The 24,095-nt window shown below is 53.7% G+C and overlaps 2 protein-coding genes and 1 long non-coding RNA gene across 13 annotated transcripts in view; 2 read left to right on the top strand and 1 right to left on the bottom strand.

Annotated features, from left to right (window-relative positions):
- NKTR (natural killer cell triggering receptor) overlaps positions 1 to 8,028 on the top strand; it is a 56,919-nt gene extending 48,891 nt beyond the window's left edge. For 4 of the 6 annotated variants that reach the window (XM_045529858.1, XM_045529857.1, XM_045529859.1 and 1 more), the window contains 4 exons: positions 1,850 to 1,945; positions 2,639 to 2,695; positions 3,207 to 3,311; positions 5,163 to 8,028. In XM_045529858.1, the coding sequence (XP_045385814.1) occupies positions 1,850 to 1,945; positions 2,639 to 2,695; positions 3,207 to 3,311; positions 5,163 to 5,250 (346 nt within the window). In that variant the 3' untranslated portion in view covers positions 5,251 to 8,028. Of the gene's footprint in view, positions 1 to 1,849; positions 1,946 to 2,638; positions 2,696 to 3,000; positions 3,032 to 3,206; positions 3,312 to 5,162 lie in introns of all 6 variants that reach the window. The other 2 variants (XR_006729796.1, XM_045529856.1) reach the window with 2 other exon arrangements.
- LOC123623115 lies at positions 1,263 to 13,147 on the bottom strand. Its single transcript, XR_006729797.1, has 4 exons — positions 12,787 to 13,147; positions 8,123 to 8,312; positions 3,076 to 3,143; positions 1,263 to 2,720 (listed from the first exon to the last, which is right to left on the bottom strand). It is a non-coding gene; the product is annotated as an uncharacterized LOC123623115 (long non-coding RNA).
- ZBTB47 (zinc finger and BTB domain containing 47) lies at positions 12,362 to 24,095 on the top strand. Of its 6 annotated transcripts, none has more exons than XM_045529864.1 (6): positions 12,362 to 12,673; positions 16,934 to 18,478; positions 20,198 to 20,345; positions 21,721 to 21,836; positions 22,246 to 22,390; positions 22,688 to 24,095. In XM_045529864.1, the coding sequence occupies exons 2-6, from the start codon at positions 17,015 to 17,017 to the stop codon at positions 23,029 to 23,031; spliced, it is 2,217 nt and encodes a 738-aa protein (XP_045385820.1). In that variant the 5' UTR covers positions 12,362 to 12,673; positions 16,934 to 17,014; the 3' UTR covers positions 23,032 to 24,095. The 6 variants fall into 6 exon arrangements, with proteins under 6 accessions (XP_045385820.1, XP_045385818.1, XP_045385819.1 ...); XM_045529862.1 differs by lacking the exon at positions 12,362 to 12,673 and adding an exon at positions 13,357 to 13,467; XM_045529863.1 differs by lacking the exon at positions 12,362 to 12,673 and adding an exon at positions 14,156 to 16,757.

Below are 24,095 nucleotides of genomic sequence, written 5' to 3'. Positions count from 1 at the left end.
CCCAAGTTGCTCTTCATTTAGGTGGGGGGGGAAGGGTAAAAATGATCATCTTTAGATTAGATTTGTTATTGTTCAAGTTGCATCTAACTTTTGTCATTAGCATAGAATAGATATTACAGAGAATGAGAATTAAAAACTAAAAAAAGTTGGTGATAGTGGTATGAAGTTAATAAATAGTTGTTGCATTTTTTCCTTATAAATATTTTATGGTTTTAGCTGTCTTTTAATTGCTCATATCCCTTATTATACTGTGCTTGACTTTCATCATTTGAACTTAAAATAGCTTAAGAATCTTTGCGTATTTTTTCCTTTCTAATTATTCATCAGTCTTTTTCTTCCCTTGCTCACCTAGACTTCTTAAAAAAGGAGGCATCACTTACCATGTGTGATAACTATCTCCCATTTACCCTTCCGTTGCATGCTTGCTGTCTTTCATGCCCTCCCTCCCCCATCTCACTAAATTGACTAAGGCTTTCAGGTACTTGTGCATGGCCAGTGCCAGGGCATGTTTTGAGCCGTTCTGGAAGCCCTGTGCTCCTCCCTTCCAGACCATTCCATCCTCCTCTTCCTCCTCCTCTTGGCCTTTTCTCTGAGTTCCTATTGCTAGATGCAGTTGCCTATTGAGCTACGTCAGCTTGCTGTCTGCTCACGATCTGCCTACCATTTACCCTGAGACACCTCGGAGCTGTTGGTGATGCTGGCCTCTCTCCTCATTTACCTTCCTACTACTGCTTTAGAGTAGGTAGTGTTTCATTTTATACATGAAGACAGTGAGGCATAGAAAGGCTGAGGAATGCGTTCTCGGGCTGTGTAGCTAACAGGGTGGATAAGCCTGGGCACTGCCCTGCCTCCCTGGGCCTGATTCCCCTCAGTAGGCTGGGAGCTCCTTGAATCCAGGGCCTGTGTTTTCCTCATCTGTCAGTCACCTCACAGGGTCTGGCTTTATAATTTTTGGTTGAATAAATGACTAGAATCTCATTAGAACATAATATATTCATCTTCTTGCAGATAAACTAGAAGCAGGTTATATCTTCCAAAACATAAGTGCATACTGAATAAAACCTGTCATGGTATTACATAAGTAGCCTATACACAGAAGTATTGTTCTGTTCCTGGTAAAAGGTTTAAAGCAGAGGGAGAAGGGGGGAGGGGCAAGTGAATGCAGAGGGGCAAATTGTAATACTTAAGTTTTTATTTATTTTACTAAATATTAAATAGATATAAAAATAAATAATTAAAGTATAAAAAAATATAATGGATACTCAGGTACCTGCCATCTAGCTTAAAAAAAATAGAGCTTTGACATACCATGCCACTTTCTTTCCTCTCTCCTAGAGTTAACCATTATTCTAAACTTTTGTTATAATTTTGTTGTTTTTCTTTATAGTTTTACCACAAATGTTTTTATAAATAAAATCCTTTTCTGTGTATAGATGTTCTGTGTTTGCCTTTTTTCACTCAACATTGTGTTCTGCAGATACACATGCAGCTGTAGTTCATTCATTTTCCTACTTTAGAATGTTTCATTGTATGTCTATGCCTTAATTCTTTTTAATCCATTTTGCCATTAATTGAGATGTGGATTATTTCCTTTTTTATGCTACAAATAGAGCTCCTATGAACATATTTGTACCACCCTTTTCTGGTTTTTCTTTATTTTATTCTTTTTGATTTAAACCACTGTTGTTCCTGGATTGCCTCATTAGCTGTCACTGTCATAGCTACTGTGAGGATTTTGTGAGAGAACTTTCCTCTTGTTGTGTTTTCCCTTCCTGCCCTGCCAGTAATTAATTTTAACACCCTAGGCAGTTAATATAATTATTTGTTTTTTCACTTGTTTTAACTGTAGTTCAAGAAGCTACTCTAGAAGTCGGAGCAGAGGCTGGTACAGCAGAGGCCGAAGTAGAAGCCGGAGCAGTTCCTACCGCAGTTACAAAAGTCACAGGTAAGCTTGTGATCTCACCCTGCAATGTGGTCTCCATCGTGTTCACTTTTTAAGAGCTGCATAGGCAGCTGTTGAGAAGAATTTTGTCATGGCTGAATACCAGCCTGGCTATTTTCTTATCTACTTCTTTCAAAGAGCTATGGAATTATTTCTGGCTATTCCTAGGATGGGATCTTATCAGAGTGAGGCAAGAGAAACAGTAGAAATATTTTTAAAAGGCCCTCCCCCACATACATTTTCTTAACCTAAGTTCACATCTGTAATCACCTCTTAACGTGGGTTAGAAATTGGGATAGGATTGCAGAGAGGGCACCAAAAAGAAGAAGTATGGGGATGGGGCAGCAGATTTCTAGTTCTCCTAAGCGGCTTTCCCTCTTTTTCCACTACTACAGCTTTACTTTACTTACAGGTGTCCTACCTGAGCAGACCTTTCCCCTTCCTCACCTAATTTAGAGCCTTCCCAGTGACTTTCTTTATGTGCATCTCAGAGAACTGCATAAAACTTCATCTTTCTTATGAAATCCAATAGGCCTTTTAAAAAATCCAATATACTTTTGATATTAAAACAAAATAAATATAGCTTAGGATTTCACGGTATTTTCACCTTGATGGGCAAATAAATGTCTAGATTTTTGGTATGGCCTGTCGTGTCCTGATCCATAGGATGATGGTCCTTTGTGTGATTACTATTAGGACATCCAGCAGGAGCAGATCCAGGAGCAGCTCATATGATCCCCACAGTCGGTCCAGGTACGAACAGGGATTGGGTAACTACCTGTGGGGCAGAATCGAAAGGACTTGTTTTATAAACTCTTAGTTCAAAGCATTGTATTTTATTGAATAACTTAAATGCATATATTTGTCTCCTGAAATCATATCCTTTCTAAATGAGGTCTTTTTGACAGTTTTTTTCTGTTAGTCCATTTTATTCTAGTGTCAAAAATGACAATGTCAAATTGTAATGACAGGTGTTTATTGAATATAATTGCCTAATAAGATCCACCAGATTCAATCAAACTAACTTGGTATTAATTTTGTGATATTTTTCAATGCAGAAAAGAAATTAGCATTTTTCTCTTTAATATGGTAAGTCTGATTTGGGACAATTGTTAAATGTTTTCAGTACTTACTATGGAAATGTGTCCTCACACTGTCATGTAGTCCCCATGTTCTAAACTAGAACACTCTTCTTAAGATTCTAAAAAGAAATGAGAATATATGAGTATTGGGGAAAATTTAATGTGTGTTGTTGCTGTTAAAGCAGGTCCTACACTTACGACAGCTATTATAGCAGGAGTCGGAGTCCAAGTAGAAGCCAGAGGAGTGACAGTTACCACCGAGGCAGAAGTTACAATCGGCGGAGCAGGTGGGTCTCTCTCCTTGAATGCACTGCAGGTTACTTTGAGCACTTGTGAGGTGTGTGAGGTGATGGGCTGCTAGTGGAAGAGAAAGTGTAACTTTCCAAGGATAGAAATACTTTCTTTTCTTTTTTTTCTTTTTTTTTTGAGACAGAGTCTCACTCTGTTGCCGAGGCTAGAGTGCCGTGGCGTTACCTTAGCTCACAGCAACCTCAGACTCCTAGACGCAAGCAATCCTTCTACCTCAGCCTCCCAGTTAGCTGGGACTACAGGCATGCGCCACCATGCCCAGCTAATTTTTTCTATATATTTTTAGTTGTCTAGCTAATTTCTTTGTATTTTTAGTAGAGACGGGGTCTGGCTCTTGCTCAGGCTGGTCTGGAAATCCTGAGCTCAAATGATCCGCCTGCCTCGGCCTCCCAGAGTGCTAGGATTAAAGGCATGAGCCACCACACCTGGCCACTTTCTTTTCTTGAATGTCAACAACCCACAAGCAGCTACTAAAAGTGGCCTGTATATTAAGTGTTGCCAGATACTATTTGTTGGTTATTACTCATGTTTGAATCTAAAATGGGTTTTTAAATTTCATGTATACTTGGACAGACCTTTCTTTTAGAAAGAATAAAGAGAGAGAGTAGTCCAGCCAAACTGGGCCCACTGGCTTAAATAAGACTACTTGCTATAAATAGCCAATTTGACATTTTTTTTAAATAAAAAAATATATAACAAGTCATCATTTGCTTCAGCAGAATTGAGGTTTCTATCTTGTTAATTATTTAGTAAGATATATTTTTTTCATGTAATACATGTGTTTTATATAACATTCTGGCTACTGTAAAAGTCTTCATGGTGACTTTTGTAATGTCACTTTCTGCTGGCTTCTGGTCTTACCTTCCCCCACCTATTGCAACTACAGTGATTCTTGTAAAATATCAGTGTAATCTGGATACTCTCTAGCTTGAAACTCTTCAAGGACTCCCTATTCCCTTCAGTCAGGTCCAGCCTCCTTAGCATTGCATGCAAGGTCCCTCTGCTTACCAACTCCAGCTCAGACTCTTTCTGGCCTCCCTCCTTTGATGTGCTGGAACTTTTCCTTCTGCCTGGGAACACATACACCCTCTATACCATCTCCCCTTTTGCTTCTTGAAATGGCCAGTTCCCACCTACCCTTCGGGTCTTCACTGCAACCCACTGCCCATGGGCAGCCCTGCCTGACTAGTAAGCCTGACAAACAGTCCCTCCAGGGTGCCTCTGAGACAGCCTTTGCTCCTCCTGGGGCTCTCATTGCCCCTAACTTATTTGTCTTACCCGTTATTCTACACTAGCCTGGAGCCCCAGAGACCTATGCTTGGTCTGCTTTTATTGAGGAAGGCCCTAGCATCTAGCAAAATTACTGGCTCTCAGTGAATATTTTTCAAAATAACTAAATGGTAACCATAACTAGATCCTCTTGACTCAATGTTCCAGTGGTCCTGTTCATGGCCCCCCTTTTTGGTTTCCATATCTTCAATGAAACTATTCATGTACTTTTCTCTCAGTACTTCCTTACATGATCTAATCAAATGTTGATGTTCATGTTGTGTAGCACGGAAAATTATTCTCTGTTGCATGAATGGATTTTAAGTAAATTTCCCAAGATACAATGTTTATTTTATCTTAACCGTGATACTACTGTTTGTAAAACATCTTTGAAAAGTCTACAATGTTGCCATAGTCAATCCCCCACTTGTTCACCCCCTGTGCTATGCTGCATCAGTCATGTTTTCTAGTAACTTATATCAAAAAAGAAGCTACAAGAAGAATTCAAAGGGTTGATAGTTAAAAGGTTTTTGTATATTTTGTTCTGTTTTGTTATACAGGAGTTGTAGATCTTATGGCTCTGACAGTGAAAGTGACCGAAGTTACTCTCATCACCGGAGCCCCAGTGAGAGCAGCAGATATAGTTGAAAACGTTCTTTTTTGATAACAAATTATATCTTGTTTGTAAATATCTGGTAACTTAAAAATTTAAGAAACTTAATGGCAATCTGTTGTTCTATTTCAATATTAGAGATGACTTTCAAAGATAGATACTTCTTAATAACCACTCATTCATTTACATGTACGCAGAAGAATTTAGAATACAGACATGTCTCCTAAAAATATTTTATGCCACATTTTACAGTAGGCAACTATGGAAATGAATTTCATTTTCTTGAATCAAGAAATCGTGAAATTTATCTAAGTATAATTTGCAATATTATTTTAAGACTATTTCTCTCCATTTCATGTATTCCTTAGAATACAGATTCCTTTTGCCTGTCTTTCCGGTTTTAGCATATATGCTGCCAAGCATAGAACTGTGAAGGAGAACTGTTAAAGGCGGCCAAATATTTATATACCGATTACGGAGAGTCTTGTACATATGTGCTCTTTGAAAAACAAACCACCCAGAACTGATACTGTTGGTAGCCAGGAGTATAAGGCAGTGGCTCTGGAGTTCTTTATTCATTCCTTCTTTGCTGTTTCAGAGGATCAGGAAAAGTGGTCATCATACAGCCCACAGAGTCTATATTATTGTGGGCAAGGTTAAGAAGAAAAATCAGCCTTAATTATAGATACTTTCAGTGTCTACAAGAACTTAATATTTTATGTTCTTTTTAATAAATAGTATCGGAAGTTTAAATTGTAAAAAACAATTCTATTCCAGTTCATGCTTTGGTGCTTGGTACTTCTTGGTGCCTCTTTAAGCATTGTTCTTATACACCATACATTAGAATACCAGAAAAGAAAGAATTTTTTTTAAATCACTAGCACCAAAAGTGGTTTCTTTTGAGCTGTCTTCACTTTGAATATTTAGGGGGCTTCTCTCAAGAAAACATAGGGGTTGGGGGGGAGTCCCCTGCAGCAGGCAGGATTGGCAACAGGAGGCGTGTGGCCACCCATGCCTGCTGTATTTGTGTGCCTCTGGAAGAGTGAATTGAAGAATGGACTTAAAAAGTAACACCAAAATCTAACTGCCACCATCCTGGAGATGCCTTGCAGGGCTTTACTTTTAAGTCTCTCAAGTAAGGGGATAGACTACAACAGCAGCTGAAGGATTCTAGCCAGCATGTTTTCCTGTTTCTGCTGTGACCGACACTGATTGAATGAAGCCTTGCATGACCTGAGTAAACCTAGGATAAGAGACAGGGGACGAGGGGTCGAGGGTACTGCATAAATTACACATTTTCATGGCTTTGGGTGGTTCCTCCAAAAATAGTTTGACCTGTAAAAACTAGTTTGATTTTTTTAATCTTTACTTTGAGTTTTTGCCCCAAGTGTACTTAATCACCTTAGTGCCAGATTAATCCAGTTATGCAGGGGAAATTCATATTGGATGTTTGATGTAGAACTCTGCATCGTCCTACCCCAGGCCACGCCTGGTGTATTTGGGAAGCGGGAAAGAGCCCTCAGTTGGAGGGATCTGACAACCCTTAATGGATGGAGAGGTGACCTTGGATGTATTAAAACTATCACCCATAGAAGGTATGAAAACAGGGTTAGGTGGTCAGTTGTTTGCCAAGTCATTAGACAAAAGTACATTAGAAAACGGGACTTAAACAAACAGTACTTGATAGTGAACATAAAACAATATGTGATTCATATTTAGGGTTTTCAAAAGTTGCCTGCAAAGGAGATTAATACTACTCAGCGGGGAAAAAATGCATTCAGAACCCAAACAGAAACTGCCAAAACTAATTATGTTAAGAAAAGTTACTCTTGGGCAGTGTATTAGTTTTCTATTGTGGTGTGACAAATTACCCCAAATTTAGCAGCTTAAAACAACACCCATTTATTAGCTCACAGTTCTGTAGCTCATGGGTCCAGCATGGTATAGCTGGATTCTCTGCTCAGGGTCTCACAAGGCTGGAAGCGAGGATTGGGAGGGCAGCATTCCTTGATGGAGGCTCTGGGGAAGAATCTGCCTCCAGGTTTATTCAGGTTGTGGACAGAATTCAGTTCCTTGCTAGCTGTCAGCCAGAGGCCTATCTCTCTCCCAGATCCTTCAGGTTGCCCACATTCCTCCTGGTGTGGTCCCCTCCATATTCAAGCCAGCAATGACCCTTCAAGTCTTGCTCTTTCTCATGCTTCAGATCTCTCTGCCTTCTTCCTGTGTTTTACGGGTCCGTATGATTAGATCAAGCCCACAGAGATAATCTATTTTAAGGTCAATTGTGCCATAGAACTTAACATAATTTCAGGAGTGGTATCTCATCTCATCATATTCATGGGTTCTGGGGATTAGCCTATGAAAGGGGGAAGGGCATTTCGAATTCTGCCTACCACAGGCAATAACTTTGCCCATCTCAGCTGTGGGTAGAATTTTATCCTAAAAAGATAGGCCCTAGAAGCCTCATTTCTTTTCTCCGTGGAAAAGGACAGCCCTCTGCTGCAGTGTTCAACTTGTGTGTTTACTGAAGTGAACTACAGAAATAGCTTTTCTTCCTAAAGGGGATTGTTCTGTATTTTGAAGTTATTTTTTAATAAAATTGAATTAAGTTGTGTATTGTGCTTCTTAATAGAAAATGCATTATTGGACTGTTTTTGTAACGTCCTGTTTATTGCAAATAGCTAGTATTGTTCAAAAACTGTAGAAAATACTTTTGTACATATTAGCAATGTCTAATTTGTATACACTTCAATTAAGTTTCCCTAAAACTTGAAAGGGGACCTTGTAGAAATTAAAATATATACTTAGTCTAAGTCTGAGTCTGTGCATGTTTCATCTTTCTCTACTCACCCAGACTTCAAATAATCTTTTGAAATGGAAAAGAAAACACAGAGTTTCTTTACTGACCCAGTCAGTGGAGAGACCTCCTCTCTCTTTGCAGCTCATTTTCTTCTTCTCCTAGCTGAGTGTTAGTGGTGGGTGTAGACAGAATGTCAGAGATGTTAACCTACACAGATAAGCATTAATGGTGCTTGTCTTCCTCCCGCTGGAAACTCCAGATTTCCTCCAGGCTTTGTTGTCATCCAGCTGAAGTGACCTGCATAAAGATATTTTTGCTGAGGAAGAAATATGTCCCATCCCATCTGTGAGCTGCTACCTAGGGACAGTCCATTTACCTATAGCCTCCACATTTCCCTCCTTGACAGCAGTTCACCAGGTAGTACTGCACAAATCTCTCACTCCCAGAGAAAACATCCGTGGTGATATTTTTAGCACACACTTGAGAATTTGCAGGGCAAGTACAATTAACTTTTGTCTCCTCAGAACTCAAAGGAATGTATTTTCTTAGTGAATACAACGTAACTTCTCATTGTAGGTAACTTCTCACTTACAGATACTGTTTTCTAAATTGAGTTAACTAACAGTGTACTCCTAAATTGGGCAGCTCCTAAAATCTGTCAAATCTCGATGTACTGCTTTAAAATTTAAAGAAAATTGCTGTGGGGAAACCCCCCTAATGAGGTACTTCATGATCTTATTTTTTAGTGAGTTCCAGGATCTTTGTTCACATTTCGATAGCGGTAAGCTTAATCAGTTAGGCAGTATTGGGGGAAAAATGTGTCAAGGTCTTTGGTCTTGACTGTTGTGAGTGAGCTGGGCATTCAGTAGAAGGATAGAGAACTCAAGGAAAATGCCCCCATGAACACTGGCTAGATTATCACTGGAAGAGAAAGGAGGCTTTACTTGGTGTCAGAAACAAGTGTTCAGCCTTGAAGGAGTGTTGCAAACTAGTGTGGCCAGGTGGGGGGACTCAAGTCAGGCCTCACAAGGTGCAAGGGACTGGGTTCACGTTTCCAGAGGACTCTGGCTTTTAGAAGAAGGAAGTCTGCAGCCTCTCAAGAGTCCAGAGGTGTTGCGGGGAGGAGCTGGGCACCCGGAAAGAACACCTGTTCACCTCAGGACAGACAGAAGCTCCAGTCAGTGCCTGATGAGTGCAGTGCGAGGAGGGCCTGCCACACCTGTGCACATACAAGGGTAAGAGGCTTTAGCGGTCTGCTTTCTCTCAAGGTTTCAGTACAAGGTAGAGGCAGTGTTCTTTGCTGCTGCCTCCCCTTCCCTGTGAGTCAGAAGGCCCTGGGTGGGGCTACTGCTCCTGGCGACCCCAGAGCCGCCACTCACCATCAGCCTGTCAAGCTCCAGCTCCACTAATTGAGCTGAGCTTCACAGGCAGCAGAAGCCAAGCTAGCCTGGACCAGGGTTGCATCTCTTCAGCCCAGAGCCATGAGTACATAGGTAGAAAGAGTGACCTGAGGTCTCAGGACAAACACCTGCATTCTGCATTTTGAGCCCTGACCCTTGGCCTCCGATAGCTCATAAGCCCTGGAAAGAGGGTGCATATGACTGGTGCAGCCAGACATGATAATCAACCAAGGGTACTCAACCCTTCCCAGACCAGCTGCAGAAGAGTCTGTCTCCCAAAAGGCCTGGCCCACAGAGACCGGGGGGCTGGGCTGGCACTTTACCAGCCCCAGGTCACCCAGAGCCTCCAGCAGCTAAAATCTACCACCGGTCCAGCTTCCCAGAGAAAGCCTGAGAAAGATCCCCCCTAAACTCAATGCTTCCAGCCTAATTTGATTTTGAAGAAATAGGAGGACCTCTATGGGCCAGAACCAGACCACCTGTGTTCAAGTTCTCTGCCACTTCCCAGTTGGGTAACCAGGAGCACAATTTTCTTGACCCCTGTATAACTCAGCTCCTCATCTGAAAAACTGGGAATCTAGGGACTCCTCCCTCCTAGGACAGTGGTGGATTAAATGCTTAGAACCAAGCACACGTCAAAGTGGCTCAAGGCCCTGGGCCTTGCCTCTAGCAGGGGTCCCACAGGGTTCATGTGGAGGGTCAGGCTCCGTCACCAGCGGGAGGCCCAGAGTCCCTTGAACCAACAGGACAGGAGAGGATCCTGGAACGCCAAGGCCCTGTTGTTTATGCTGTGAGAGACGCAGGCAACCTGCCGGTTTGCATTAGGCCCCCACCCCTGGGCAGCTGTAGCCTATTAGTGCTTGTCTCAGTGGAGGCAGAACTCGGGCGCAACTCCACACCCCGCAGATCTGTGTTCCCCCACCCTGTAGAGCCCTGGGCGAGCACCTAGTGTGTAGCTTTGAACTTCCCTGCTACACCACCAACCCCATGCTGTCCCGAGTTGAGTTGCCCTGTTTTCTGGCATTGCCTACTCTGCTCTCCCCCAGCTCAGCTACACATGGTTCCATGCCCCACCCCAGGGAGGCTGAGCCCTGCACTGCATCCCCTGTCCTTCCCACCCTCCACCCCACATGGCTTGGGCTGTTTTTTCCAGGTTCCTTGGGGTTGAATCTGGTTTCCCATCCAAGCCTGGAGACACCCCTAGCACAGTTTGCTCTGTGTCTCCTCTCTGCCATGAGAAACTTGAGGCTAGCTACTAAGGGAAGTTGTGAGAAAACTCTGAGCTGTCCTCTAGAGGCAGGGGCATGGCTTTGCTGACCTTGCCAGCACCCAGCCCCAAATGTCTAAAGGATCACTTAGCTCTGCCCTTGCCCAGTGAGCTGTCTCTACAGAATCCTGACTCACCCCTGGGGCATGCAGCTCTGGTCTAGAATCCTCCCCTCAGGTGACGCTCCCACTGCATGTCCCTCACCAAGGCCAAGAGACCAATTCTTCCTCTGCAAATCTCCATCCAGCCACTTCCACCCACCAGAATCTCTCATCTTGTCTCTGCTGCAACAAATCCCCTCGAGTGCCATGCAGGTGCTCTGGTCTGCCTGCAGAGCCCTTCTCCTCCCTCTGTTGGTTAATGCTAACGTTCAAGCCTCAGCTCCCAGCAGCCTGTTTGGGCCCACCAAACTCAGCTCTTCAAACAGCTCTTTCCTGCCAGGTCCAGTTCGACCAGGTGCCAAGAGCCTCTCACACAGCTCAGGCTCTGCCCTGGGGCTCCCAGGCATATAAGCTGCAGGCCAGAGCAGAGAAGCAAGAGGGGAGCAGCTGGGGCCTTCAAGGAGACTGAACCCCTCGACACCCCCTCCCTTTTCATCCAACCACCAGCCCCTCCTCCAGCTTGACTACCATAGCCAAGGCCATTCCCATAGGGGCCAGCATCACTGCTTCAGTCACTCTGGCCACACCCTCTGGAAGCTTTGCCTTGGAAACGGGCCCAGCCGTGTCCCATGCAGCCTGTCTGCCAGGCTCCTTCCAGCCCATGGGCGAGGCCCCTCTCTCCCAGCCTCCCCTTGTTGATGTGCAGGACAAATCAGTCAGTTAAGCTGGGCCTCGGCGTTCCTATCCAACCAATGGGTACGCAGTCCCCTCCCTTACAACCTCCCAGGCCAGTGCAGGGATCCTCTGTGAGTCAGATGAGGAAGTGGGTTGGGAGGGAGAAAGACAGAAGGCAGCCCTGAGGTGACTGGCTGGTCAGAGACACTTAAGCTGCTCTGGCATGGCCTCAGCCTGGGGCCTCTGGGAGCTGAGCCAACTGTCTACGTACTCACGCAGGTGCAGGATGTCTGCAGCAGCTGCCAGAAACCTCCCAGGTGCCCCAGCTGTGGGGCCATGTCCCAGTCTGTGCCCCTTGCTCCCTGATCCCATCTCTTTTCCACCAGGTTCTCTCTTTCCATCTGGCTATGTGCATTCGTCCCTGTACCCATGGCACTCTGTTCACCCTCTCTCTGCCTTGAGATGTTTTCTCCCTGGCTCTAGGATAGCCTTGTCTTGAAGGCTTCCCCATTCTGAGGGGGCCTTGCAATGTTACAGGACAATCAAGCTGTTTCATGGCGTGTACCTAAGACTGGCCTTTACTCCATTTCCTCTCCTGGAACCCACAACCAAGTCACCCTGAGCAAGGCCCAGAGTTCCTGTCCACTCATGAATACGGTGGCATACCCAGGTGATACTGATGCAGCTGGGCACGGGCTTGTAGATAAACACAAGTGCACGTGTGTGAGACGTATCAGGGTGGGGACAATGTGAGAGTGACCCAGGATAGGGCAGCAGTCAGGTTGGGGTAGGGGCGGGGGACGCAAAAAGGCATCTGAATGATGACATGGGTCACATGAGAGGCCTACAGGGGCCTCCTGTGGCCCAGTCACCGCGTGGACCCTGCCAGGCCCAGTGCCCTATGGTCCCCACCCTGCTGCCTGCTTAGCCTGGCAGCGTTCCTTTGCAGCCTCCTGCCAGCACAGCCAGCCCCCTGCCCCCACGGGTGTCCATGCCAGGGCAGCATTCCGCAAGCCTGGCTGCTTCTCCCCAGCAGAGGCTGAGCAAGGGGGCCACTCAGCAGCGGTCAGGGCACACGGCTAGCAGGGCCGGGGCCATCAGGCTCCACTCCTCTGGTCCTGGGCCAGTCACCTTAAAGGATTTGGTCACTGCAGCTGTGGTCCAGGGTCTTACATCTCCTGCCTTGGGCGGACCTGTGCAACCTGAGGCCCCCAGGTAGGTATGAGTCCACGGGAGCCAAGTCCCGGAGGCACACAGCAAAATGAGCCCTGAGCCGCCCTGGGGTAGGGATGGGGGCGGGGCAGGCCAGTTGAGGACCCCAGACTCACCCCCAGGTCAGAGCAGCCCAGGCCAAAGGATGGGGCTGGCGAGCGTCGCTGGGGTGCGGGGTTCTGTCCCTCAGCGTGGCATTGCTCGGGGGAGCGGATGGAAGCCTTTTTCGGCATCGGGTTGGGGGCCCAGCGCGCCCAGCTTCCTGAGTTCCCGGCAGCCTCCTACCCCGGCCCCCTCTCCGTGGCGCAGCTGGCGGGCACCGGGTTTGACTCCGGGAGGAACTTCCCGGCAGAAGGCGGCTTAGCGCAGGGGCCGGGCCCGGGGTCCATCGCTGGGGTGGGAGCGGTGAGGACCGGCCGGGGGGCCCGGCAGGCCGTGGCAGGGCGGGCCGCACCGGGACGGCGCACGCCCCGCGCGTCCGCGCCCCCCGCCGGCACGCAGCGCGGCCTGGCCCTTTAAGCGTCCAGACGGCGGCCCCAGCTGACGCGCGGGCTCCAATCGGCGCCCCGCGCCCCCCGCCCGCCGCGCCGGAGGCTCCGGGGCCGCAGCTGCTGGGCGCTGGACTCGCCGCGGCCCTGCGCCTCCGCCCGCCCGGCCGCGCCCCCGGGGGCCATGGTCGCGGGGCCCTGCGCGGGGGCGGCCCCCAGCGCGGCGCTTCATGGAGCGGCCCCGGCCCGGCCGCCGGGGGCAGCGCGATCCCGCGGGGCCCTGTGAGCCCCCAGCGCCACGGCACCATGGTACGCGGGGCCCTGCCTGTCCCCCCGCTTATCCGCCCACCTGCCAGCTCTGCCCTTCCAAGCGCACTGCCCACGGGCTCGGCTGGAGGGGGTGCAGGGATCTTCCCCCTCCCCCGGCCTTCCGACCCCATCTGCGGGGTCCCCGGGGCCGGCCGGGACTGCGGCGCCCGGCGCGGCTCTCAGTGGGGAGGGGGTTGAATTCCTGGGGAGGGGGTGCCGGCGCGAGAGGCTGAGGTCTTGCTAGGCACGGGCTGAGGGGGGCGCTCCCTTGCGCCCGGGACGGCGCCGCCCTCGGGCTGGGTGATGGGGGGGAAGGGGGGGTCGAATTCCCGCCTGGGCCTTGGGCCACGTGGGCGCCGGAGCCGCCCTGCCTGGGGATTTGGGATGGCCCGGGCCAGGGCCGGGGGGCACCTGCAGCCTCGGTACAAACTCCTGTGTGACCTTGGGCCGGTCCCCTGCCGTCTCTTGGTCTATTCCCCAGGGAAGGAGGGGAGCTATAAGCGCAGAGGAGACTGGCATAGACACCCCTCCCCAAAAGGAGGAGCCTAGAGGTCATGAGCGCGTGCACCCTTGCTCAGTCTCGGCCCACCCACTGCTGCCCAGTGAGGAAAGATTGGTGTGGGAGTCTCGGGGGCACAGATGGCCTCCCCTGTTTCAACATGAGGCCTCCAGGGAGGCTTTGTGGCAGTCAGGCAAGGGACCCCTCAGGTGTAGAAGGCTCTGACGGGTAAGCAACCTTGGCAGGTGTGCCTGGCACCTGGCCAGTCCCCAGCCTGACTTGAGGGCAGGGTTTGAGGGCATGAAACCCCCTGGCAACAAGAGTGCCTGACCACCCCCTGGTCCTGCGTCTTAGCGGGACTGGGGTGGCCTGGAATTGGGCATGGGGTGTGTGGCTGCAGCTGGCACAGCCACATGGGGAGGGTCATCCCCATCTTCAGGGAACTGGCACATCTGGCTGGGGAGGCCAGCACAGCTGGTGGGCACTGCATGGGACAGGCTGGGCAAGGGGACAGCTGTACCCTGCTGAGGGGCTGCCAGCTATGGACACGGGCAGCATCTGTGTGCCCTGTCAAGGGAGTCCAGTCAGGGTACCTGGTCGTGAGGTTCGAGGGCCCAAGGATGGTGCCGGTGTGGCTTGGGGGTACTGCCTTGGGAACGGAGCCTCTGAGGCAGCTCTGCCTTCCTCCCCTGCTGAGGCCAGAGGGCCGAAGCGAGGCCTCACTTAGGCCCTGCAGGCCGAACCGCATATGAGAAGGTTGCCCTTCCCCATGGCAGGTGGGCACAGGTGGGCACTGGAGCATGTTCCATAAAGGGAGAGAAGACAGGTCTGAGACCCTGTGGCCTGGGGTAGATGCTCCCAAAAGGCCTGGCTTTGGCAAGCCCTTATCCAGGACACTTCTCCTGCTACCGTGTGGCCCCGGGAGGCCCTAAGGAATCCCTGTTACAACCCAAGTTGTACTCTGACCCCTCACTGATTTGTAGGTACAGTGGCTCTGGAGAGAAGGCAGCGGGTAGAGGGAATAATGTCGGGGCCTGCGGAAGCCCAGGGGTCCCTGGGTGGGAGAATTTCTCCTTGTTAAGTCACTAAAGGCTAAGAAATCTAGCCATGTGGAATGGTGTCCAGTCCATCAAGGAAGGGGTAGCCTTCGCAGAGCTGCGAGTCCAGGGGCTCTGGACTGGGGGACCCTCCCATTCTGAGCCTCAGTTTCTCCATCTGCGCAGTAGAGGTTGGTCCCAAATGATGAATCAGAATGAGTCAGAGGAGGGAGGTGGGAGGGGCTTAGTGCCACGTCCCAGTTAGATTGGCCAGGCCTGGACAGGCCAGCAGCTTCGGGACAGAGGGACAGACGAGAGGCATCTTGGCTGGGGGAAGCAGTGTGGTGGGAGGACTCAAGGGAGACGGTATCCATGGCCAGGGACCTGGCTGGAAGGGAATTTGGGTGAGCACAGGGTGTGTGCTGCCCTGGCCACGAGATGTGGAGGGAAGGGTCCAGGGCAGGTCTAGAAGCAGGTTGTTCTGGTGGCTCAGTGAGGCTCATCCTAAGGCCCAGGGCAAGTTCTCATTCAGGTGACTGCGGAGTTGAGCCTAAACACCACCACGCCACCCAGTCTGGGCCCACCCACTGCTGCCCGGGCCATGGAAGGATGTGATGGACAGGGCCGAGGTTCTCCCAGGGCCTCCAGCATGGCGTCGGGGGACCTGATGGTTTTATGGCCATGAGACAAGGTACCTCCCAAACGTAGGAAGTCTGACGCCGCCAGGCTGGCTCTGAGGAGAGCCAGAACTTGGAACCAGCAGGGTTGGTGCAGCCAGGAAGGTGGTCGGTGGATAGTAATTACACATGTGCAGTGTGCTGGGCCCCATGTAGGGGACTGGGCAGGCTGCCTGTCTGTGCTGCCCGCCTTTTGGGGAGGCCACTGTGTGGAACCAGGGGTGACTGAGTTGGCTCCTAATCTGGGTAACTGGGTAATTCGCAGGTGCTGTATGTGGCCACAGGCCTGGACGCTGATCTGTCAGACTTTGAGGGCCTCCCCAGGGCTCCAGGGACCCCAGGTGGTATAGCCTCCAAGACGGGGCCATCCCAGAGCCTCCGGGCCCGCACTATTGCTGACCTGGGGACTGGAGGTCTAGAGGAAAAAGAGTCTGGGGCAGGCCCTGGGGGTCTCCTGCCCGCAGGCATGGTAGACAGGTAACACAGCTGTGTCCTTCCACCCGCACAGCGCCCTGTGTCGGGGGAGCGGCTGGGGGCCAAGCCTGAGGCTGCAGGCAGGGGTGGGAGCAGCCTGGCCCACCAAGCTCTAGCCAAGTGATGGGGGGCTGCCTGGATCCCACCAGCCTCCTCGGGCACAGCCAGACCGGGCTGGGGAGAAGTTACAGGCCCTGGGCCTGGATTTCTTCGCAAGTTCCCACTTCTGCAGCAGCCTCACTGCTGGTGAGGTGAGGGGTCCCCACAGGTGCTGCCCCCGCCCCCCAGTTGCAGTGGCCAGAGGCCGGGCAGAGAGGTTTGTTTTGTTGGTATGTGTGAGTGAGTATGTGGGAGACAATCTCTAGGGCTGAGGAAGTGCTGAAGGGATGCCTGTGTCCCTGCTGGGGTGACCACCTGGTCCTGCACCCTGAAAACCCCCAGGCCCCTGGTGAACCAGATGGTTGGTCACCATGGTCCCTTTTCCTGCCCCTTCCCTTCCCAGGATGACTCTTCCCTTTTTACAGGGGAAGAGCTGGAGACCCAGAAAAGTTAAGTGACTGACCCAGGAGCTGATCTTCAGCCTGAAAAGCTCACGAGTGGAGTGTGAGCCCCGCGGGCACCTGGCTGGGACCTGAGCCTGGCCCTCCGCTTCCTTGCCTGAGCTCCGGCTCCTTTCCTGTGAAGCGGCGCGGGGGATGGGGGGCTGCCTCACGGGTGGGCTGCAGGGTGTAGGGGGGCCCACCGGCCTTGACCCCCTCCTGTGCCCTCTGCCCCCACAGTTGCTGGTTGAGAAGACAACTGACTCACCGGCGGCCGAGTTCTCGCTGGTGGAGGACGTGGCGCTGCACTTCGCCTGCTTGATGGGCCGCCTGAACGAGCAGCGCCTCTTCCAGCCCGACCTGTGCGACGTGGACCTGGTGCTGGTGCCCCAGCGCAGCGTCTTCCCGGCGCACAAGGGCGTGCTCGCTGCCTACAGCCAGTTCTTCCACTCGCTCTTCACCCAGAACAAGCAGCTGCAGCGTGTGGAGCTGTCCCTGGAGGCGCTGGCGCCTGGTGGCCTGCAGCAGATCCTCAACTTCATCTACACGTCCAAGCTGCTGGTCAACGCAGCCAACGTCCACGAAGTGCTCAGTGCCGCCTCCTTGCTGCAGATGGCCGACATCGCCGCATCCTGCCAGGAACTGCTGGACGCCCGCTCCCTAGGCCCACCGGGTCCCGGCACTGTGGCCCTGGCCCAGCCGGCTGCCAGCTGCACCCCAGCTGCACCACCCTACTACTGTGACATCAAGCAGGAGGCGGACACCCCAGGCCTGCCCAAGATCTATGCCCGCGAGGGCCCTGACCCCTACTCAGTGCGCGTTGAGGACGGGGCAGGGACCGCTGGCGGCACAGTGCCTGCCACCATTGGGCCAGCCCAGCCCTTCTTCAAGGAGGAGAAGGAGGGTGCTGTGGAGGAAGCCGGCAGGCCCCCGGCCAGCTTGTGTAAGCTGGAGGGTGGGGAGGAGTTGGAGGAAGAGCTTGGGGGTTCTGGCACCTACAGCCGCCAGGAGCAGTCCCAGATCATTGTGGAGGTGAACCTCAACAACCAGACACTGCACGTGTCCACGGGGCCCGAGGGGAAGCCAGGCCCTGGGACCAGCCCGGCCACCATGGTGCTGGGCCGGGAGGATGGGCTGCAGAGACACTCAGAGGAGGAGGAGGAGGAGGAAGAAGAAGAGGATGAGGAAGAGGAGGGTGGTGGCAGTGGAGGAGAGGAGGAGGAGGAGGAAGAGGGTGGCAGTCAGGGAGAAGAGGAAGAGGAGGAAGAGGAAGGGCACAGTGAGCAGGAGGAGGAGGAAGAAGAGGAGGAGGAGGAAGGGCCCAGTGAGCAGGATCAAGAGAGCTCTGAGGAGGAGGAAGGGGAGGAGGGGGAAGCTGGCGGCATGCAGGGGCCACCAGGGCGCCGGGGCAGCCGTGCTGACCCCCCTCCCCACAGTCGCATGGCCACGCGGTCCCGGGAGAATGCCCGGCGCCAAGGCACCTCTGAGCCTGAGGAGGCTGGGCCACGTAGTGGGAAGCGACCCAAGCTGTCCCCCAGAGTGGCCTCTGCACCAGCCCGAGGGCCTCCAGCCACTGATGGGCTGGGGGCCAAGGTGAAGCTGGAGGAGAAGCAGCACCACCCGTGCCAGAAGTGCCCACGAGTTTTCAACAACCGCTGGTACCTGGAGAAACACATGAATGTGACCCACAGCCGCATGCAGATCTGTGACCAGTGCGGCAAGCGCTTCCTGCTGGAGAGTGAGCTGCTGCTGCACCGGCAGACGGACTGCGAGCGCAACATCCAGGTGGGCCTTTGGGGGTGCGGGGCCAGGCCCGACCTGGGCTCCAGTCACCCAGTGTCTTGCTGACCACGTTGCCCAGACGGTCTGGGGAGACTAGACCTAGCCCCCAGACAGTAAGGCCAGCCCAGTCCCGGGCTGTCATCAGGGTGGTGAGAGCTCAGGGGATAACATCAAGGAGAACTTCCTGGAAGAGGTGGATAGAGCTGGGCTTTGGCACGTGGACAGATGTGCAAAGAGGACTGGAACAAATGGTACCCTTGGCAAAAGGAACAAAGGGGTCTCGGAGAAGATGAGAGCATTGAGTTGTCTGAGCAGATGAGGCCAAGGGATAGCCAGCTCTGGGGAGGGATGAGTCAGACAGTGTTTTAACAAATCCCTCCAGCTGCAGGAAGGCCAGCAGGGCCACTGTGTACACTTTCACAGGTTGTGCACTGCAACAAAAATACACATGAAGGGTGAAGGCGTTTGCCCAGAAGGGTGCTATTTTCCACTTCCCACAAAGGCTCTGTATAGAGTAGGGGGCAGCTCAGCAGGAGCCAGCCCCTGCATTCAGCTCTTGGGAGATGCCAGCTGGCCTGGCCCTGGGGGAAAGGGACTGGACGAGAACTCTGGGAAGAGCAGGGGCTGTTGGGGCTGAGGAAGGAAGCTAGGCTGGCTGCCAGGCCATGGGCCAGCCGGAGTCCATTTGTGCCAGCCTAGCTTCTCAGCGTAGGGGCGGCACAAAGCCAGCCAGGCTCCCCGCAGGTGGTTTGTACCTTTTCTGGCCCAGGAGAAGGGGGGAAAGGTGGAGAGTAGGCGGGTGCTAATTGCCTGAGCTAATTGCTAATTGCATCACCATGTGGAGAAAGTGTTACTTGGGAGTTACCTGGTAACCTGCTCCACCCTGGTGTACCTGTTCCCACTTGCCTGCCTGCGGGGCTGCCCTTTGACTCTGCACCTACCGCATACCTGAGCCTCCCTCCTGAAAGGCAGAGAAGCTTGTGCCCCATCTGACCTGGGCACCCTGACCCAATTTCTGCCCAGACCCTGGCCTAGTCTTCAGCTCTCTGGGGGTGTCCTGCAGAGGTGGGCAGGACAAGGGTCTAAGGCCCCAAGGTCCCCACCACCCTCCGTTGCCTTAAGGGACCTGGTACCTCCTGCAGTTCTCCTCAGCCAACCCCTTTGAGCCCATCCCCTTAGGCATCTCCATGGTGTCATGGCATGGGTCCCCGCAGGGGAGGCTGCAGCGATAACCTGCTGATCATCTGAGGGGCTTCTCCATGAACTGTGTGTATAGCGTCCACACCCAATGTGGCCCTTCAGCCACAGCCCTCTGTAGAGAGAGCGTGAGGCCTTGGGAAGGCCTTGTTGAAATGGGCCCAGAGTGGGGGGACTTCTGGAAGAGGTGACCCCCAACTCTAATTAAGCCCAAGGATGAAGGAGGGCCCCAGGCCTCAGCCCTGGGTACGTGGGCAGGTAAGTATGTAGGGAGTTACCATCCCCAACTCTACAACATCAGTTCTAGCTGGTCCTTGGACATCAAGATAACAGGGGCTGGCCGAGTTGGGGCGTTATCACTGCCGCCTTCCCCTGCTACTTCAGGCAACAGAGGGTGGTAGGGACCTTGGGGACCATACTCCCCTCCTGTTCTTCTGCAGCTGAGGCCAGAGAGGGGCAGCAGCTTGTCCAAGGTCACAAGATCCTGGCTCAGGGCCCAGGGCTTAAAGTCTTCTCATCCTACAGTGTGTGACGTGTGGCAAAGCTTTCAAGAAGCTCTGGTCCCTCCATGAGCACAACAAGATTGTGCATGGTTACGCAGAGAAGAAGTTCTCATGTGAGATCTGTGAGAAGAAGTTCTATACCATGGCCCATGTGCGGAAGCACATGGTTGGTAAGTCTGGGTCAATGGGGGGTGAAGCCTGAGGACAGAGACGGGCTAGCTGCTGGCTGTACTGGGCAGGACTCTATCCAGGTGAATAGAAAAGACTTCACATCCAAGGGCAATGTGAAGGGGTGAGACGGCCCCTCTCAGCTGAGAGGCTGTTTGCAGTGGCAGGTGTGACTGGGCAGGCTCTGGGGCCAGGGCTGCCTTGTATGGTTGGGTAGGCTACACACTGCACAAGGGTGCCTGAACAAGATGGCAGGTGGGAACGAATTGAGCTGGCACACTGCTAACCAGGCTGTGCATCCTGGCATGAGCTTGTGCCCACCCAGGGAAAAGAGTACCTTTTCCTAAATTATACAAAGTGCCATATGGGCTGGCACAGGCCCTGTCTCAGTTTGATGGCAGCTATACCTCTGATTCTTTCTCACCTTTTGGCCCTCACAGGGCTTCAGACTTCTCTGAATGCAACCTCCCCCCAGGGGTCACGCCTGGACACAGTAAGGAGCCCCCCCCCAAGTGTGTGTTGGCCACCCCATTGCCTCAGAAAAGGCTGCCCACCCCCTCTACGTGGGCCAGGCAGGAAGTCTTGTGTCCCTAGGGCTATTCCTTCCTTGCCCACTCTGGGTCTGGGACTCGAGGAAGGGGTGGTCAAGGTGGACATTGGGCCCCTGGCCAGGCCCTACTCCCTTTCTCCGTGGGACAGTGCCAGGCGCCCTCTAGTGTGAACTGACAGGTAGCTGGGACGCTGGGTCTAGGACTTGGCCAGGAGCGTGTTGGGTAACCCAGGACTGGTCTGTGAGCTCAGAGGGGCACTCTCTCTGTCTCCAATTGCCTCCTCCCAGATATTCATTGAAGAGTTTGTTGTTGTCACCTATCCATGGGTTCTGGGGGGAGCACTGCTAACTTCCTCTGGACTGAGCTGGGGCTTTATGCATGCCATCCCCTACAAAGCCCCTCACCCTTGGAGCTCAGTGCCACTATTAGTCCATTTTTATAGAAGAGGAAGCGAGGCACAGAGAAGCGGGAAGCCAGTGGTTGGGCCAGGATTCCAGCTGAGGCCCATCCCCCCAGGATCCTTCCATCCTCCTTGAAGCTTTGGGGGCAGGGAAGCCTTGGCTGTTGCCCTTGGCCAGGGGCTAACCAACCACAAGGGCCGCTGTGCTTGTCTGAGCCAGACCTTCAGTGCAGACAGGAAGACCCAGCCCTGGAGGGAAGGGGTCCGGCCCCTCCTGGGAATCAGCCCAGGTCCTGGGACAGAGTACAAGGTGGTCCCCAAGGAGGGTTGTGGCACAGGGCTGCTCAAGGAGGTGGGGTCTGGGCCCAATGTAGGGGTACTCAGGCAGGACTCCAAGACATGACGGCCATGGTGCCCAACCCGTAGCCCACACCAAGGACATGCCCTTCACCTGTGAAACCTGCGGGAAGTCCTTCAAGCGCAGCATGTCCCTCAAGGTGCACTCACTGCAGCACTCCGGGGAGAAGCCATTCAGATGTGAGGTGAGCTCCCATCTCCTCTTTGGCCTGTCTGAGGGGCCACTTGGGAGGGGCAGGGATGAGGGACAGCAGCTGCTTAAAAACCAGAGGGGTGGGGAAGTGGAGTGCAGGGTCCTCTGCCTCCCACACCCCTAACCCGGGCCCCACACAGTCAAGGTGGGAAGTCTGCATGGGCTGGAGCCACGTGGCAGATTTTCTGGAGAGGTGGATTGGGGGTACCTCAGGGGAGAGATCAGAGACGAGACAGCAGAGCTGCAGGTGGCGATGGGGAGGGGGCTTCCAGTGAGAAAGGGGGGAGGCGTCTTCAGGCCTCCACTGCGTGGCCTCTTCCCATCTCCCGACCCCATTCCCTGCCTGGGCCCTGTGTGCTGGTGGCCTCGCCTCCTGTGCCTCACCCCCATCCACCCCCCAGAACTGCAACGAGCGCTTCCAGTACAAGTACCAGCTGCGGTCACACATGAGCATCCACATTGGCCACAAGCAGTTCATGTGCCAGTGGTGTGGCAAGGACTTCAACATGAAGCAGTACTTTGATGAGCACATGAAGACCCACACAGGTGCGGCTGCCTGGTGGGAGGGGCTCCGTGCCAGGCCTGGGACCCCTTCTCGGCCCTGCTCACGAGGCCTGGGATGGCCTTGCCCACACCCCTTCCCAACTCCGGGCCTTAGTTTACCCTTTTGTCTCAGGCGCGGTGCCATCCTTCCTGCCTCCGAGGGTTGGGTCACGCTGGCGCAAGGTGGCCCGGGGCGGGGGAGGGGGTCTGCGTGCCAGGACTGGACCCTACCGTGGTTCCGCGGGGCACCGAGGCAGGGCCGCGGTGACCCTCCAGCGACGCCCTGCCCGCGTCCCCCAGGGGAGAAGCCGTACATCTGCGAGATCTGCGGCAAGAGCTTCACCAGCCGGCCCAACATGAAGCGGCACCGGCGCACGCACACCGGCGAGAAGCCGTACCCCTGCGACGTGTGCGGCCAGCGCTTCCGCTTCTCCAACATGCTCAAGGCCCACAAGGAGAAATGCTTCCGCGTCAGCCACCCGGGGCCCGGCGACGGCGCGGCCCCCGGCCCCGGCCTGCCCCCCGCCCCGCCGCAGGCGCACGCGCTGGCCCTGCTCCCCGGGCCGCCGCCGACCCTGCCGCCCCCGCCGCCCCTCTTCCCCACCGCGGCCGGCGCTGGCGGCAGGATGAACGCCACCAACTAGCTGCCCAGCTACACCTGCTGCGACCTGGAGCCCAGGGCCCGCTCCGGGGGGGGACCCGCTGCCCTCGCTCCTCGCTGGGGGGGCAGCAGCTCGGGCCTGGGCCGCCGCCCCCTCCTCCAGAGGTGGCTGGATGTGCTCCGCCTGAGACCCCGACCCGGGGGGCGCGGGCCGGCAGCCCCCAGAGCCGGTGGAGGACGCCTCACTCGCAAGTGCCCCCCTTTCTGCGACTCCTTGAAGCCTTTACGTTTTGGGGTTTTTTTTGCAAGTGAAGGAAAAAGAAAAGAGAGGAAACTGTTTGCAGCACCCCTCCAGGCGAGGGGGGTGCTGGAGGCGGCAGGTACGGCGGGAGGGAGGGCCCGGGGACAGGTGTAGTGGCCGGTGACGCTGCTGAGGCCGGAGGCGGAGAGGGTTGGTCTGACCCAGCCTGGAGCGGCCTCTGCGGTTTAGCCCCATGTGCTCGTGCCCCTACTTTGCTCCTTCTTCTTGGAGGGTTTGGGGAGAAGTTGGGGTGCCGCCCCTGTAGAAGAGTTGTGGACCCAGTCCGCGGGCTGTGGACACCCCGCCAGGGCGTGAGACTGGACGCTGGCGGGCGCGGGTGGGGAGCGTTGAGCAGCGGGAACTGCAGACCTGGCTGTGCGCCAAGTAGTGTGGGGGAGGCAGGGGCTGGACCCCAGGGGCTTGCTTTCCCCACCCACATCCCTGCCGGCAGGCCCGGGGGTCCCCAACCTGCACCAGGCTGCACCGTGGGTCTTGAGTCCTGGCGATGTCCCCGGAAGCTGCTAGGCCTTGGTGCTGTGGGCCAGGCCCTAGGTGGGCAGACAGGTGCCTCCCTCAGCACCAGCTCCCAGGGGCTGGAGTCAAGGAACCCCTGCAGACAGGCCAGACCCCAGGGGCAGGGGCCAAGGAGGAGGCTTGGACGAGTGTTTGGGGGTTTCAAGGTGCTATCGGTGGGACAGGGGGCAGGGCTGCCGCTCACAGAGCACCTCCGCCCCTCACCAGCTACCCTGGCATGTGTTTCACACCAGAAGGAGACGTGAGACGTGTGTGTGTGTGTCCGTCTCTGC

The sequence above is a fragment of the Lemur catta genome, chromosome 18, assembly GCF_020740605.2.
Source record: "Lemur catta isolate mLemCat1 chromosome 18, mLemCat1.pri, whole genome shotgun sequence".
NCBI classification, from domain to species: Eukaryota; Metazoa; Chordata; class Mammalia; order Primates; family Lemuridae; genus Lemur; species Lemur catta.
Note: the sequence above shows the minus strand (reverse complement) of the source record. Positions and strands in the feature narration are given on the sequence as shown.